The 18,644-nt window shown below is 27.4% G+C and overlaps 1 protein-coding gene across 2 annotated transcripts; it reads left to right on the forward strand.

Moving 5' to 3' along the window:
• Window positions 1-107: 107 nt before the first annotated feature.
• Window positions 108-16,636, forward strand: LOC135926577 (alkaline phosphatase, tissue-nonspecific isozyme-like). Of its 2 annotated transcripts, XM_065462505.1 has the most exons (11): window positions 108-296; window positions 1,186-1,433; window positions 2,243-2,417; window positions 5,883-6,088; window positions 8,878-9,025; window positions 9,332-9,482; window positions 11,335-11,459; window positions 12,608-12,751; window positions 14,444-14,653; window positions 15,774-15,920; window positions 16,169-16,635. In XM_065462505.1, exons 1-11 carry the CDS (start codon window positions 200-202, stop codon window positions 16,363-16,365), a joined length of 1,848 nt encoding a protein of 615 aa, XP_065318577.1. In that variant the 5' UTR covers window positions 108-199; the 3' UTR covers window positions 16,366-16,635. The 2 variants fall into 2 exon arrangements, with proteins under 2 accessions (XP_065318577.1, XP_065318578.1); XM_065462506.1 differs by lacking the exon at window positions 12,608-12,751 and having other exon boundaries at window positions 16,169-16,636.
• Window positions 16,637-18,644: the final 2,008 nt, after the last annotated feature.

An 18,644-nucleotide genomic window follows, 5' to 3' on the forward strand; every position in this document is an offset into this window, starting at 1 on the left:
CAATATGTTCGTTAACATATGTCACAAATATTAATTATAATATGACATTCCACAATAATCAAGAAGCAGATTCAACAAAACAATAATTTTTTTATTTATATAAGCTTTTTTATTTTTTTGTCAGATATTGTATTTAAATGTGGTTAAATAAAACTGACTTTAAAAAATAAACTAAATTTTAAAAAATTTGTCAAAACAAATGGCAATTATTATTAGTGGCAATATTCTGATCAACTCTTTACTTTTACTAGCATTATTCTATTATACATTCAGTGATATTACGGTACCGGGAGAAAGTTTACAATAAATATATGAAATTATTAAATTTATAAAATACCTTACTCTTGTAATAGTATATATATATCAGAGACCTTCATGGGCCTTAATTTTTTGACCAATCCCGGCCCAGGCCCGCAGTAAAAAAATTCTTTTGGCCAAGCCCGGCCCATATTTAATGTTAAAAAAATTCCCAAGCCCATAATAAGTTTCACAAAAATTTGCCAAGCCCGGCCCAAGTCCATATACAAAAATTTAATTTTTTTTATTTAATGAAAATTACCAATATTTAAATATATTTAGGCAATCGTTTTGTTTACAATACTGAAATTTATTATTGTTAGAAGAAAAAAAGGTAAAATTTCATTAAATTAGCAACTGTTTTAAATAATCTAAATCTAAATTTAATAATTTTAGGCCCAAACCTAGCCCAAGCCCATTAAAAAAGAAACTACCCAGGCTCCGTCCAGACCCGCTAGAAAATATGATATTAGCATGCGGGTCGCGGGCTGGCCCGGCCTACGAAGATCTCTGATATATATATACAGGCTCCTGATGACTATATCGCTTATATAATATTAGTAGTAATACATTGGGGCATAAATTTTTTTTTTAAAATTCGAATTCTTATTAGAAAGAAGGGGATTGAGCTAAATATCACATCGGCTGAGTACTGTAGTATTTATCCACCTTTTTTGCAAAATGTTTTTTTTGATAAATGACTTCTTCAGTACTATATTCTTATAATATCCACAATAAAAATATTAAAATATGATCGAGAATAATCTTTTATTTGCATAAACAATTCCGACGATATATAAATACTATAGTTCGAGCTTTCAAGTGTTATATTTAAACGTAAATCTTTTAATGATAATTTTTTTTTATACAAAAAAAAATGAATCAAAGACGACGCATTTTGGTATGACAAGGCCTACAAAAGTATTCGGCGAGCAGAAGAAGTACGAGGGAGACGATGCGGAAGATCCGAGTTAAGGCAGAAGGCCATGGCTAAAAATGTAATATTATTTTTAGGAGACGGTATGGGCATGTCTACCTTAGCCGCTTCTCGCATATTGAAAGGCCAAAGGATGAATAAAACTGGAGAAGAGACTTACTTGATATGGGAAAATTTTCCCAACGTCGCCTTTTCCAGGGTATAATAAAAAATTGATAAATTCAATCGAATTAAAAAAAAATTATGCGTTTTTAATAAAATTTAATTATTGTTTTATTTCTTTCTGTAAAATGTATATTGTTACCTACAAATGCACCAATTTGGTTAAAATGATGTTTAGGTAAACAGTATTATATTATAAGTCATATGGGTTTGTAATCTATTTATTTTTAGGCTTGGTCTTGCGCTTATTTTATTTTGCAGTGTTGTGATGATTTAATGAAACATATTGACGATTAAATTAAAACCCATTCATATAAAATTATAATCTTTGCAAAAATAATTAAAAAGCATTATTGAAATTTCTTTTATTATTCCTTTTGTTATTTTAATTATTTTTGCAAATATTATAATTTTTTATGAATGGGTTTGAATTTAATCGTCAATATGTTTCATTAAATCATCACAACACTGTATTTTGGGAATTTTTTTAAAATTAAATTTAAAAAAAACAATATTAAAATAACATGTAAAAAAAAATCATTTAAACAATTTATAAAACAAACAAATGGAAAAACTATATCAAAAACATATGGGGGGGGGGGGGGGGTTAAATAATATTTAAAAAAAACTAATTGCCTTAAATATTTAATATGCCCAGGCCCGACCTGAATTTCTTAAAAGAGAATTGAAATATTTTCTATTCGGTAAGGATAATTCATTAATTAAAACATGAATTTTTTTTTGGAAAATATTTGTATTTTTTTGATCCCCCTTTTCTCAGTAAACTTATTGGTGCAATTTAATTATAAATAAAGGTTTAATTTTTTGAAAAATTCATTATATAAGACTTACAGCACTGATCATCAAGTATCAGATTCGGCTGGAACCGCTACTGCTATACTCTGTGGGGTTAAAACAAAGATGAGCGTCATAGGCATAAATGACTCTTGCACGGTTAAACAATGTGATTCGATTGAGCGGTCGAGAATTACATGTTTATCGGATTGGTTCATAAGTCAAGGTTTGTCAAATTTTCATCTCCATTTTTTGGAGTGATTAGAGCTAAAATAATTGAAATTTTATCTTTAGTAGCCTTTTATTCTGATTACTCTGCAAAAAATATTAAATTATCCAGATAAAAAAAGGGCTGTGAATTCAATCCACGAACCCTAACACTCTGAACCCTCATGTTACTATTGAATCCTACTCTGGACCGAACCTCTTTATAAATATTTATAGGGTTCAGTTCAGGGTAAAATATTTACTAGAATCATTGTGCATTTACTTCATTTTTTTTAACCTTTGTTTTTATTTTAGAAAATTTTAAATCTTAAGAATATGCAACCCATATTTTTTTTACCCCAAAATTATCCTAACAAAAACCTCACCTTTAGATTTAAGAAAATACACAGCCCAGAAAAAAATGATATACATATATATATAGAACTGGGTAACTGTTCTATGTGATAACTAGCGCTTTAGTCCTAAAATTTGCGGCGAGGGCGCATACATGTACTCTAAAATAAATAGTTAGGGACATGAATTTTTTTGCTGAATTTGAGATGAAATTATTGTATATCGAAGCATTTCATATAATAAGTATATATTACATAAAGAAAGATATAATTTTTTAAAATGAATTTCATAATTATATTAAAAAAAATATAATATAATGCAAAAATCGGAATATCAAAAAAATGGTGAAAAATTTTCGTGTTTGTTTAAATAATATAAATTTTACAATGATTGATTTAAACAGGGGCATGGCAAGAATTTTTCTGGGGGGGGGGGGGGGTAATATTAGATGAGTTCCTTCCCCATAATTTTTATTTAAGGTCTTTAAGTTCACTTATTACTAAATTATTATTCATTTATCTTTAAAACATGTAAACAAAATATAAAAATAAAAAATGAATATATATATATATATTAAAAGTGAATGTATATTTTAAAAATATCGATGGCTCTAAAAAGAGCTTATAGTAAAAATGTTCCTAAAAAACAGGTATAATTATGTTTAAAAATTTCTAATTGGAGTTTTTGTTTAAGAAAAATTGATTCGCGTTTTTCGTTGTAAAGTTAAAAATTTTACATGATAAAATTTTTTTTTAAAAAATATGTTGATTGTGAGAAATTGCCATTAGTTGAAATGACTATAGGTTGAAAAATAAAGTTATTTAGTATTGAGTATTTATTAATTTTTTTATTTTCCCCGCTAGTAAGAGGGTTTGAATTAATTGATGAGGGAAAGAAAGAGACGCAGGTTGCGTCCCAAATTAGGGATTTCCCATTGGATCATGGGGTGCAGGTTAAACCGTCGGGTCTGAGACCATCTTGTAAAGAGAGGTTTGTTGGTTCTAGGATGTTAGGTATTTTAGCCTTATTAAGAGCGTTATGGATGATTTTATTTATAGCTTTATGCCGGAGGTGGCGACCTTGGCTGTGGGAGCAGTTTAGGCCGTGTCTTGCGTTTGGTTGAACGGGTAGGTTGCAAAGGTGGCAAGTGTGTGAATGTGTAAGCGAGCATCCAAGTCTAAATCCTATTTTCAAAATTTTTTGAATAAACAACGTTTATCTAAACTGAAAATATGTTTTTCATAAGACTTGCATACAAATTTATTATATAGACATTTATAAAGTGAAAGCCTGGCATTCGGCAGTATACTACTTAAAATTATGTTAAAACAATTTTGAAACTCTTGCAAATCACGGAGTTATTACTTTTAGTATTATCATCAATATATTCCCTCATCCCATTTGTTGCGAGATCCGCATCGAGCTTTAGTCTGAAATAAGGTCGTTTAATTTTCTATTCCCATACCGAATGCGAAAGTCTAGGCCAGTTTTCGTTTTCTATATATTCCGAATTAGATAAGATAGCTAATAAACAGATAAAACTATATAGTTTTATAATTCTTTTAATTATTAAAATTTGGGAATTAGCATTCATTAACCCAATTTTCATATGGTCCATTTCTATTAAAACAGTAATGAATTGATTTCCTTTGATTTCACAATGTCTCCTGTTTTTCTTCAATATTACTAATACAAATTTACTTATTTCCCTAGAGTCTTTTGAGCTATTTTTATATGTACACCTTTAGGAATATTAAATTAACGTTCATTTAGATATTATAAAAGAGATTACTAACCTATGGGACCGATCATTAAACCATTGTAGAACACGAATCGTTCACTTTATTTATTTTCAGCTTTAGAAAAGCTGTTTTTGTCTACAGTTCTAACTACAGATTGGATAATTCAAATACGACATCATATATCATGGCGAGATCTGATAAATTTGTAACCAAGGACAGTCTATTATATAACTCTTGTTAGATTCAGTTGAATTTAATTTTTGAGCGTATAAAAAGTCTCACAATAATTCAAACTACTTTTAAATTACAAAGACTTCTAAAAAACCATCGTATATCAAGTACCCGTCCAATTTTCAGTGACCGAATGCCCAATTCAGACGCTATCATATTTAAAGCTTAATTTTGATAAGGGCTTTAAAGTGATTAACATCAGTAACACTTTTTATAGCATCGGACACCTCTAATTCAAAACAATGATTTAAAAAATGCCAGGATATAATCGTTGGATATTGCGCACAAAGGTGCATTGGCACGCCAGATTTCCTCCCAGTCATGATACTGACTCCATCGCTAACCCAAGAAATCCAATTTTTTGCAAAAAATATTCAGAAAACCCGGCGAATATAATTTGTAACTTTTTCATTATTAAACCCTCCTAGTCTACACTGATTTCATTTCCCTATTTCTACTCTGTTTTTAAGGACCAATTTAAAGAAGGGTTTTTTGGAATTAAAAATGTAAAATTTTACATTAATACATTACGCATTTTGTTTCTAAAATCTTAATATTTATTTAATGATAAAAAATATCCCCCCTATTTTAAAAAGGAAACGCTAATTATTTTTTCAAATTGAGAGCAGCATTACACGCCCTAGCGTTCTCCCTCCCCTCAACTACAGTCCTGTAGACAACCAGTCATTTTAAAAAAATATTCTTTTTAAGTGAAAACCGAATTATGCTCCTCTTTAATTTTGTCATCTTTAACAATTGGTGATTATTTTAAAGCTAATTGGTTTCTTTTTTAACCTTGCTAAGTTTTGAAAAATAAAATTCAAGGATACATTCTATCAGAAAAATCGAATCAAAAAATTCATGTCAACCAATGTAATTTAATATTGGTTTAGCAAAAATGATAAATGTAATTTTTTTTATTTATTAAACAGCAAATAATAAAAAAAAATTAGCTATATAAATATTCGATCGTAATCCCATTTTAAATTTCATACATTATTTTTGTTAAAAACCAATTAAAAAAACAAGCAATTTTTTGTTTGAAAATTTAAAAACTTCCACAGATTACGCTAAATTATAGAATATGTATAATGTAAACCTAGATTAAAAAAAAGAAGTAAAATCTTTATTTTATTTTTAATGTGTATTATAAAAAGGGAAATCTGTGGGATTTGTAACTAATACCCGTATAACTCATGCCACCCCCAGCGCACTCTACGCCAAATCCGCCGATAGGCACTTAGAAGGGGAGAAAGATTTTGCTACTTATAAAGTTAATAGGACGCAGGAGATGATAGAAAAACAGTCTTGTATGGACATTGCTTGGCAATTGGTAAATAGGTTCCCAGGGAATGCTTTAAAGGTTTCTAGATATAAACATATTCCAGATGGATTTAAATTAAATAAATAATTTTTGACATACTCAAATATTTTTTATTATAAAAAGACACATTTAAAATAAAAACAGCCATGTTCTACACCTCTCCCATCTGGTGATTTATAATAGCTAAAAATTAACCCATTGGTTTATTTAAAATTATATTTCGCCATTTTCCCCACAAATACATAAAACTTGTTAACGTCATCTTTATCCAAATAGCCACATGCACCAGTAGACAATGTACATTCAACACCTCAACCTTTTTAAAGCGTTGGATCATAAAAACAGAATCCAAACTATGGAGGCCAAATTCTTATTTTTAAGGCAAAAAATAAAAAATTTTTAAATTAAACAACTACTTCTTTTTAAAGATTCAATTATGTTTTTCTTAATTGTATGCCTCCCTTTAAGAATATTCTTGTATATTATCTAGTTTTCTTTTAAATTTTATCTTGTTCTTATAATATACTACAAATCTAAGAGACCTGCAGGCCCGGGGTACACGGGTCGGACCGTATTTAAATTTTTTAAAAGGTCTCTGACATATATAAAACAAATTAATTCTTATAATTTTAAAAGTGTTTTTTTAAAACACTTTTGATAAATGGAAGAATAAAATATAACAATTTAAGTAAGACTACAAATAAGATAAAAACTTCATATATTTGTATAATATCTAAAAGTCTATATACTATGTATTATATAGACACATCGTTTATTTTTATAGAAACATAGTGACCTAACATTGTTTTTTTTTGCCTTGTTAACTAGATTATGGGGAATGTATATGAAAGCTCCTTTTGAAAAAGGCTACTGCTGAAACATTATTAATTGGACTTGAGGGTGGGTATGGCAAGCCTCTGATGCAGAATCGATTAGTTTTCAGATGAAAAAAAGAGAAGTTTGATCATAATTAACAATGTGGTAAAAGATAGTATAAGTAAAAATGTAAAAAAGAGAGAAGTAGAGAGGAAGTGAAGGAGGAATGGAAGGAAGAATGTAGATTGTTAAATGGCTGAATTTAATAAGACCTTTAAAAACGGTTAACTTAATATATCCAGAAAAATATTGCTTAATCCTCGAGATTTCGCAAATAAATGTACAAGCCTCTGTGCCATCTATGAGCAAAATCTTTTGCTTAATATTTTTCTGGACAAAATATTAAGTTAGCCCTTTTAAAAATTCGCACACACCGAGTCTTTTAACAACACTAGAAGGATAGAAGGAAGGAAGGAAGGAAAGGAAAAGTATTATAAAGTTAAGCAAAGAAATGAAAAGTTGACACATTCTTATTTTCACGCCCTTCCTCTCCGACAAAATCTTATTAAAGGTACGTACCAAATGTTATACATCACTCAATCTAGAACAAAACGTAATCCTAACGTAAATTTAGATATTTTTACTCAAAGCTTTATGCTAGAATATAATAATCTAGTAAAGATATACACCTCTCTCAAGAATTTCGAGGTGGCACCAAAAAGATGATACTCTAAAATCAATTTCTAAAGGAATAACCAATTTCGAAATTTGGAAATTATATATGTGAATCCTTTGTTGTAGTAACTCTAAAGACCAAAAGGTTTTTGGAAATGAAGTGCTTGTTTCACACATGGTAATTTATGGATTTAAATCGGATAATTAGTTGATCATTTTAAATATTTGTCAAAATCTGATAATTAATTTACAGAAAATCTAGGCTTATTTTGGCAGATTGCCTTGCACAAATATCAATTTAAAACTTGCAGATCTTTACCTATATTCCATGCAAATTCTTCACATAAATTTGGGCGTTTATTTTATTCGTTATGGGTTTGAAAAATAAAAAAGTTTTACATAAATTTTAGAGAAAATAGAGATTTTTTTTTATAAATTTGCAAGGGATTAATGTCATTTTTACGTGTTGAAAGTTGAATCATTTATTTTACCTATTATGAGAGGCATACCTTTGTAATGAAAAAATGTTTCGTTCTGAATAACCATTTGTCACCTTTATTAATGTATTTTTATTTTCTATATAAAGCTTGACACTGTTCCAACCTTTTCCTTTTTGAAGCTTTTGAGAGTATCGGAGTTTCTAAATTTTTGAAAAATTTTATATTATTCTTTATAATTATTTAAACGCCTCTAAGCAAAATTTCTACATGACCAGTCAAATTCTTTGTGATCTATACCGAATTTACTTTTCTGTGATATAAGTTGATCTTTAACATAGGTTTCTTCAGTCCTAGCTTACCTGGGGTTTTCACTATCAGACTTTTAAAATATGAACGAGAATCCCTACAATTGTTTAATAGCTATGCTATAAAATTTCAATTCTTATTAAGAAATTCACGAATTAATTTTGCAGCATCCTAGTATTTTCCTTCAAAACAAGTCTTATTTATAGTAAGATCATCTTTTAATATCAAATAGTTAATATAATTACAAAAGAAACCTGCTTTTCACCAAAATTATTAATTAAAACGCCATGTCTTTAGGTCCATTTTCTATCGTTAAGAAATCAGCAGTGTAAGAAATTTATTGCAAAGAAACTTAAATGTGTTTTTCATGAAATGTCTAAATTGCTTTGAAATCGGTTAAGATATTAATTTTTATTTTTGGCAACGTTTTTTTTTATAAAAATGGTATTTTCTTTGCTCCAACTTGTATATATTATTTTTAAAATCTTACTTTTAACATTATTGATAAAAGTTTTATATTAGCTTTTCAAAATAATTTTGCTAAACAACAATTTTTCTATAAGTTGAACAATTTATATTATTATTATAAAGGTAATAATGGGAGGCGGCTGGAGCAAATTCTTACTCGAGAACCAAACGATAAACGACAATTATGATTTAAGTAATAAAGCCGGACAAAGAGGAATGATGAGCGGAGATAATTTTGGAGGCGATGTTAGTAGACCGGGAGGAAATATTTGTAACCATCAATTAGAAATGAATGTATAATGGGCATTTTGAAAAGTTCTTGAGGATTCATTTTTTCTTTGGGAATAAAAATTGATAATAAACTATGGTTGAAATAAGATATGAATGGCTAAATCCCCCCCCCCTCCACCATTTCATTTTTTAAAAATAATATGCCAGAACTAGCAAAAATAAAAAAGATTATACCATTTAAACGGGTTTTTGGGTAAATACATAAATGATTGGAGAAAATAAAGCAAATTAAATAAATAGGTAAACATCAATTGACTAAATTATCCGTTAAATATTTTGCAAAAAGATGACAAATCGCCACCCCACTTAACAGGTAATACATGCCACGGCTGCGATGAAATTGAAAAAAAGCTTATAGTAGATAAATCGGGAAGGAAAAAAAGATCCATTTTCAAGTCTGCTATAGAGTATAAGAGAAAAATGGAGGTCGGAGAAAGGTTTATATATGCTTTATCATTAATATTTCTTGGAAGAGTTTAATAACTAAATCCCTAGTGTTTTCATAAAGAGAACTTTTCACAACTCTTATAAATTAACAAATTTTGAAGAACACTTAATTCACATTCTGATGATTTTCAAATGTCTTGTACAGTATAAATTAGATAGGAGAAAAAAGTTGGCTCTTAAATTAAAAAAAATCTAAAGCGATTTTTCTCTTAGTCAGCATGCGATATTTACCAAATCGTCTTTTTTAATCAAATTTCATTTTTTACATATACCGACTAAGTATAATACCTGCATTAATATCGAGGTAAATAGTCTAAAATTTCCAACCTAGCATTCTTCAGAGAGCAAGTATTAAATCCTTCAAGAAGTCATAAAAATATTATTTAACCTTGGTTTTCAATGCCTTCAAAAAGCGTTTTATCATATATACATGCCAATTTATAATATATACTATCATTTTGTATTGTAAAAAATTGTACAACATAATTTACGTACATGATAGAGTTAAACTCAAGTGTCACATATATATTATTATGGCCAAAAAAATAAAAAATGATTAATAAAAAAAAATGAATAGTTTTTTAATATATTCATCAGGAGTACCTGTTATCAGGAGAAAAAAAAATATGCATTAATACGAAAAGAAAAGTATTCATTAATATGAAAAAAAAATTAAATAAATTGAATGTTTATATAAACAGAGACCTATTTTAATTTTTTAAATACTCATAAAAATTTTTTTTTAAAAAAATACCCAGGCCAAGCCGGGTATTTTAAAACCGAATATTTAAAATTGCTATTATTAGCTACAAAAATTAAAAATAAATGTAATATATTTTTAAAAAATCCGGGTGCCGAAATTTGTTTTTTTTAAAAAACCTGAAAATTTAAAACCAGGGCCCAGCCGAAAATTTTTTTTTTTAAAAAAAATCCGGGCTGGGTGATGCAAATGGTACCTCTGCAGTAATAAAATGAAAAGATAAAATATGTTCTATAAAATTTATAATACAAAAATATCTAGGAAGTGGGAAGAGGTGTGAAGTGAATCATATTAGCTACTATTGAAATTTGCTAATTTTTCAGATAGGTTAAAGGTTTGTATAAATATTTTTTAGAGATATATTTAAATTAAATAATGCATGTTTATCCAACTTCTTTGAATCCAAACCCAAATGATCATACATAAAGCAAAAAAATGGGAATCTATGTGACAAAAGTTTCTAGAAAAACGATTATTAATCATGAAACTAGTCGTGATTATTAGAGAGGAAAATAATACCAAAATTAACAGTTCTCAACGAAAAAGAGATAGAAAAATTCTTACAAGTTACAACACAACGAGATTCAAGATATCTTAAAATTTATTTCAGGAAAATAGGCATTTATGTACCATTGATATTATATCCCATTGGAATTTAATAGCTCGAAAAGAATTATTCTATTAGTATTTGCAATAGGAAGTTTTATTCTAAGTGTGTTTTTTCTATTTTATAAGGTATACATATATCTTAAAAAATTTTCATTTGATTAGAAAAACCCTTCGTTAACTTGCCGGTAAGTCAGACTGTCTTAAAAGGCCCTTAAATTTCCAAAAAGTGGATAGATATCATATATAGTATATTCTAATTAGATATTGTTTTGTTTGATTGTAGTTAGTTTAAAAACACCATCCATTCACATCTGCCAAAATAGATTTATAGGTAAAGCACTTTAAAAAAATAAGCGAACTTGTTAAAATTTGGATGTTTCACGCGTTAACTTTTAGTGCCAGTTAAGAACATACTCTGAAGTAGGTACTTAAGTATTTTTTTACCATGTACATTTATGCTAAAAATTATATAGGAAGGATACCAATTTGATAAACGATTGGATCAATTTGAGGAAATCTAATGGTAACAAGTATAAATATGTGGCTGATAAATATCAACTGAATGCCGTTTCCCCCCAGGAAACCGATTATTTGATGGGTAATAGGATATTAATTGTTATTTTTATAAATTTGGGTAATGCATCTTCTCATTTAATATTATGCTCATTTATTAATCTTCTTTAAATTCAAAAAATCTAGTTCAATCTCATAATTAAGCAATATTCATTTACAAGTACAACATAAATTTCATAGAGGAAGATGTCAATATAATTACAAAACACTTGATATTTAAAAAAAAACATAATTTAAAAGAAACGGATGTGTAAATCTTTGCCCGAGTTTTAAAATGATTTTTCTTAATTATTGTATAAATGAGAAAAATGTATCTCCTCATTTTATTTTAAAATTCCCTCAGTTTAATAATTTTTTTTAACTAAAAACGTCTAATATAATATCTTTAAAAACAAGTTTCATAGAGATTCACACCAATTTTCTTTTGCATCCATCTTATCTCACATTATATAATCCTCTATATTATAATTTATTTGTGTCGCAGTTGTTCAAAATGGCAATTGAATAATTTAAATAACAATATATTTTAAGGAACGTCAAATTTGATTTTTGTGATATTGTTTTTATTTTTATGTAAATGATCAAATGAATTTTTCTGATTTTAAAAATAAATAAAATTTAGGAAGAAATTTTGTGATTATGAAATTAAGAAGTTTTTTGTGTTTGTTAAAATTTGAAGCCACCCCCCCCCCCTTCTGAAGGCCTTTTTTTTTTTTTTTACATATTTCAAATAAATAATAACTAAAGTTTTTGATCAACAAAATTTCAGAGTATTCTACAGGATAAGATAAATTTGTTAGTATTAAAAACCTCCATCAACAAAGGGGAAGAAAAAAAATTTGATCAAAATATTAAATAGATAATGTTCCATATCAAAAATATGAAGTTGTTCCTATACTGGAACACCGGGTAAAAAAGGATCAAATTTTTGTTTACTTCTCTATTAAATAATATATTATATATTTTTTTACGGGCCTCTGTGTAAAGAAATTATATTTAGAATAATATAAGGAAAAAAAAATCGAAGTATATAGGGAAAAATTTAAATGTATAATAGTTTTGATTATTATGAATAAGTTCATCAAGTCTCAGACTAAATAGTAATCAATCCCCCGAGAACTCTTAATTAATCGAATAAAAATCTAAAATTATTTTAAAAAACTTTATACTAAGGCTTATTCGCCCGTGACCATTTAGGTTTCGAGTTAAAGAGAGCACCAGAAAATAGAGACGAGCAACCCACGTTAGAAGAGATGGTGATGAAAGCAATGGACATATTAGAAAATGATCCCAAGGGTTACTTTTTACTGGTAGAAGGTTTTATTTTAGCACGATTTAAACACTTATTAATATTGGTATCCCGTCATTAAAGATAAACCATTACAGAAAACAATTATAGAGAAACTTTTACAGAGAAAACAATTATAGAGAATGTCGTTTATTTTACAGAGAAACTTTTATAGAGAAAATAGTTATAGATAATGTCGTATATAGATAATGATTTTATAGGGAATGATTTTACAGAGAATGATTTTACAGAGAATGATTTTATAGAGAATAATATTGTTCCAATTTATAACAATTCAGGCTATCTTCGTCTTAGAGAGCTAAAATGAAAAGTTAAAATTTGTAATATAATACAATTACCAACTCTTTATAAATTCAAGATCGTTGGATGATGGGAACTTATATGAGACGATTCGATGCCAGCCATATAATGAATTATTGGGCATTCGGTTTATGAGATAGTGCCGATTCTTAGCAATTCCATATAGAAATGCTAAATATTGGCGACTTCCTCTCCATCGCTATCATTTTTCCAATCCACTTCTCTTTAAAGTATTCCATCAAGGGGGCGAGAATATCCCTATTTTATTGATAAAATTCAGAGGCACATATTTCCTTGAATCTATGAAATACATCCTCAACTGGCACATATGCCAGTGATATTAACTTTTTTATATAGAAAAATTTCTTTGTGTTTTGTATGCATTGCAAATTAGCGGATTTTTTGAACCGTGCGCCATATGCATTGCGACATATGAAACAGGCACCCGCGCATTGCAGTCAGTAGAAAATACTGTTTGAAAGCAGATAACGCTGCTAATTCAAAGTCGATCATGAATTTAGGATTTAAGTGGCGGTTATAGAAATATATCGGCCATTATATTATTGGGCAGAGATTGGGAACTAGATGTCTCTTGTTTAATTTCATTTAGCTCTCTTCTTGCCAAAATCTGCAATGTCTGGTACATGGTTATGCTTTTGATTGTGGAATATAGGTATGAAAATCTCTACATTAATGTTGTAAAATTAAGTAGTTACCATTAACTAGCTATAGCTAAAAAATAACTATAACTAGTTACATTTACAAAATCGTAACTGTAGCTAACTAGTTACATTTACAATATCGTAACGGTAGCTAACTAGTTACATTTACAAAATCGTAACTGTAGCTGGCTACATTTTTTAGAAAGTATCTGCCAAAAGTAACTAATTACTTAATTTATATATATATTTATAACTAATATAATTAAATAATAAATTAAAATTTGTAATAATTTTACTTATTATTGATTTAAATCTTAGTCAATGAATTTATATTAATATATAAATATATTATAATATATTCGATTTAACATAATTTAATCGCTTCGGCTAATTCTGAATCTACTATCCATAAAAATAATTGTAACTAGTGACTAGATTTAAAAAAAGAAAACTAGTAACTGTAACTTGTTATATTTAACCTTACATTTCCAAGGTAACTTTTAACAACACTATCTATTTTATTTTGTATTCTTATCCTTAAAAATAATTTTCGCAAATTCCTCACAAATCATGTCGAAATTTTGTTCTCTACCATTAATTCTTCAAATAAAAAAAACCTTGTGCAAAGATAAGCAAATAATTTTCTCTGCCGATTGTAATAACTTTCTTACAATAAAAACTACCCAATTATTCGCTTATATAAGATAATTTTAAATATTTTAAATATACAAATTTCAGGAGGCATGATAGATTTCGCGCATCATGAAGGCAAAGCTAGATTAGCGTTGGAGGAAACCATTTTGCTAGATGCCGTGGTAGAGAAAGTTCACGCCAGAATAACTAAAAGGGGTAGAAATGTCCCTGATGATACACTTCTCATTGTTACCGCTGACCATTCTCACGTGTTCAATTTTGGAGGTTATCCTCTCAGAGGAAACCCCATATTCAGTAATTGATATATAATTATTTTATAACATTTTAAACCTAGATTAGTGGCGTTCCTCACAATCTCATATTAAATGTTTTACAGAACAAGTTTTAACGCCTACTTATAGCTGTCACATATAATTAATTTTAAATGTTTGTTTTAGTACCAGAACTGACAATTTATTACCGAATAGATATTTCAACTTGCATAACTTTTTATGTTATTTATTAATGATTAATAAGGTCCAATAAGAAATCATAGACATTAAGTGATTACATTGACAATTTTTTTTAGCTACGAACATTAATATTTTTTAGCTACGAACACCAATATTTTTATCCCAATCTTGTTAAATTTTTAAGTTAATTTATATTACATGGTTGTTTTTTTAAAATGAAACAGTCATTGTGTTGTTATTATAATCTTTTCAAGATTGATTGTCTTCAAGTATTATTTACAAAATAAAATTCAAAAATATCTTTTAAAAAAATAAGAATTGGATAACAACTTTTACAATATTATCAATATTATACAATGATACGTCTTAATAAAAAGAAAACCCATGACTTTTATAATATCCATAACATTTTTTTGCTAATGAATTTTTAATATTTTCTTATGATACATTATATCTTTGTATATCACATTTTCACAGACAGTGGAGTAACTAGGATATTAATCTATTATAGTAAAAATCCTGCCTTATTATACAATTTAACTGATAATATTTTCTTTTAGAGACCAGCAAAAAACTATTTTTTTTGACCCAACCAAAACCACGTGAGTAAAAACTTTTTCTCCAACCCAGTCCCAAAATTTTAAGAAACAACCGAACCCTACCCAAACATATAGTACATATTTCTAACCCAAGCCGTTTCAAAAATAAAAATATACTTTAAAATTTATTTATTTTTTGGTATGTTATAAGAAATAATCTAAAAATGAACAAGGTTGTTAAATAATTAATCAAACCATGATTCATTGTTAACACTGATTAAATTCAAAATTGTAACAATACAATCCAAACCCAATCCAACCTTATAAAAAATTTCTGACCTAACCCAACTTTGAATAAAAAATATTTATAATTTCCCAACCCAATATTTTCTATTAAGAAGCAAATTTTATCAATATAACAAGGATTTAACAAGGAATTTCCTCAAAAGCCTTACGATGTGTCTGATGTTGATAATTTACCTTACACTTCTATTGTTTATGGTAATGGTCCAGGCGGGGTTGACCCCAAAAAGAGGCAACATAGAGAAGACTTAACGAATGTGGATACAGGTTCAATTATACTCTATTTTTGTTAAAATTTTCATAGTTTATTTATTTTTGCCTGTTTGATAATGAATTGAAATTTGTATATATGATTTTAAAGATATGTTCAGTTTAAAATCGTATATAAAAGATGGAACTCAGTTTGTGCTATATAGATTATATTATATATATAATATATATAAAACAGAGATATCTTTTTTTTTAATGGAATGGAAAAGATAAAATATATAATTAATTTTATCTCAAATATATAGCTAATCCAGATTACGTAGCTCAAGCAGCTGTTCCCTTGATAAGAGAAACACATGGGGGTGAAGATGTCCCTATATATGCTATTGGTCCTGGAAGCCACTTGGTCTATGGGGTGCAGGAACAAAATTACATCGCTCATTTGATAGGTTACAGTAGTTGCGTTGGACCATATTCTAACGGAAGATGCAGAAGATGTTAAAAATTTCAAAAACCAGGATTTTCGATTATATAAATCTGTATATGTAATTATAAAAAATAGGGGCCTAATCCGTTATGCACAACGGTTACTATAAACTAAATTGTCGAATTTTAAATCGGTTACCTTCTGGTTGTTTTCGGATAAGAGTTCATTTAGGTTTTGATTTTTTTTTGTATGTACAATAATATCAATATCATTTATCCCTATTCAATAAAATATCAATTCTGTTTTAATAAAATAAATCTTACCCTATAAACAATTCTATTTATTTTTATGATTTATATATATAAACATAGCAAAAATTTATGAAAACATAATGTAAATAAATAATTTTATTGTCAAAGTTATTATGCTTATAAATGAACTTTAAAAATAATTATGGTTTATATGAGAAAATATATTTGGAACATATCTGATTTTTTAATTATAATACCGACATTATATTAAATAAATTTATATATTTCAAAGAAATTAAATTATCTATTCACTTTGCAAGAGGATATACAGGATTAGGGGGTGTTTGCAAGGGGGGCTAATCTTCCCCGCTAATTTTTTTTGATTTTAAGCTCCCTTTAATAATTTTAAGTAACCAAAAAATTTTTCATATTTAGCCACATAGAAGATGGAGTAGCGAAAAGCTTTATTTTTCTATATTTTTATAGAAATTTTATGTCGCTTCTACTTTTAGAAGATTTGCCATCAATTAGTATAGTGGTGATAAATATTTCCATTTTTAGCAGATTTTGAGCCAACACTAAAAAGGCTAGAAAAGTATCATTTTAGTCTTACTCGTAATCTAAACATAAAGGATGGCTCAATCTTGAAAAAAATATACTCTTGCCTCAAGGTTTAACAAATTTGTTCGACTTGTTAGGGTTATTGATTTAATAACAGTTAGGGCCAGAAATAGTTTAAATTTAGAAAAATGTTTAAATAGGAATTTAAAATGTTCAAATAAGTAGGTTATTAGTAGTTAAGATTAATCAATTTACTTTGAAAAAAAAATAAATTGTGATATTTTTTATAATAGGTTCTTTGGTGTACTTTTGCCCATGAACCATTTTTGATTGACTGATATTTAAAAAAATTAATCCTTAGGAACATATTGTCAATAATCAAGTATTATGTAGATATCGGCAGCGTCACAGAAGATTTATTGGAAGCAAACCCCCTCCAAAATATACTCCTACCCCTCTAAAAAAATATCGCAGCCTTCGGACGCGATATTTATACACCCATTATGGTATAGCACCCCCATAATACTAATTTAAATAATCTTGTAATGAATGAGCCACCATTAATAACTTTCAAACAATTCTAATTAAACTCTTTCAGGCCTCATGATTATTTAGGTGAAGAATAACAAATAAACATTTATTGGTGATAATAAACTATTTGTTGCTTCATTTATACTTAGCATTTACAACGAGCATGTATTACCTCAACCTGTACTAAAATGTTATCTGTGTAAATTATTGAAGATGTACTATAGAAAAATGATAATAGTCATAATCGTTATTTTTGAACGTATTTCTGTCATAATTACTATTTTTAAATTTTTTAAAAGAAATTGGAAAGGTCCTAAAAAATATCTAATTTCTAAAAAATATCTAATTTTTTTTCATTAATATATTTCATTTTTCTTTATAATATAGGTCAATGATTATATGTAAGCTTCCATAAAGACATTTTCTAAATCATTTATATGTATGCGGTGGGATTAATATAAATTAGAGCGAACAAAAAATTTTCCAAATTAACTTAAAGCAAAATTATTCATTTGAAATTTAATACTTTTATTGATATGATTTTAATTTTATAACAAAACAAAATTTTAAATTTATTAAAAATGTTTTTAATATTAAATAATGGATAATAATATTGTTATGCAAAGCAAACTATAATTAGAGAAAAAAAAAACCAATATTTATGACTGAACCATTTAAATATTCGATTGAGGATTAAAATATTATAATTATGTAAATTAAAAGTTTCCATATTAATTTTTACCGGATAAACCATTCTCATTCCAAAATTTTCCTCAAATTTCTTTTACAGAACTTTCTATATGACAATCGTCTAAATGTTATTTGTAAACTTTTTCAATTTTTTAAGGCAAATGAGTAAAAATAATTTTTCTTTTAATTTAAAATCTTTATTTTCGAATTCAATATTTAAAGTGAAAATTTACTAAGTAAAAGTGACAATAGTTATAATTGTATTTTTTTTAAATAAAAAATTTTTGCTACCTCTAGACTTTTTCTAATTTTTTTGAAGCA

This window comes from Gordionus sp. m RMFG-2023, chromosome 3, assembly GCF_954871325.1.
Source record: "Gordionus sp. m RMFG-2023 chromosome 3, tfGorSpeb1-WG-v2, whole genome shotgun sequence".
NCBI classification, from domain to species: domain Eukaryota; kingdom Metazoa; phylum Nematomorpha; class Gordioida; order Chordodea; family Parachordodidae; genus Gordionus; species Gordionus sp. m RMFG-2023.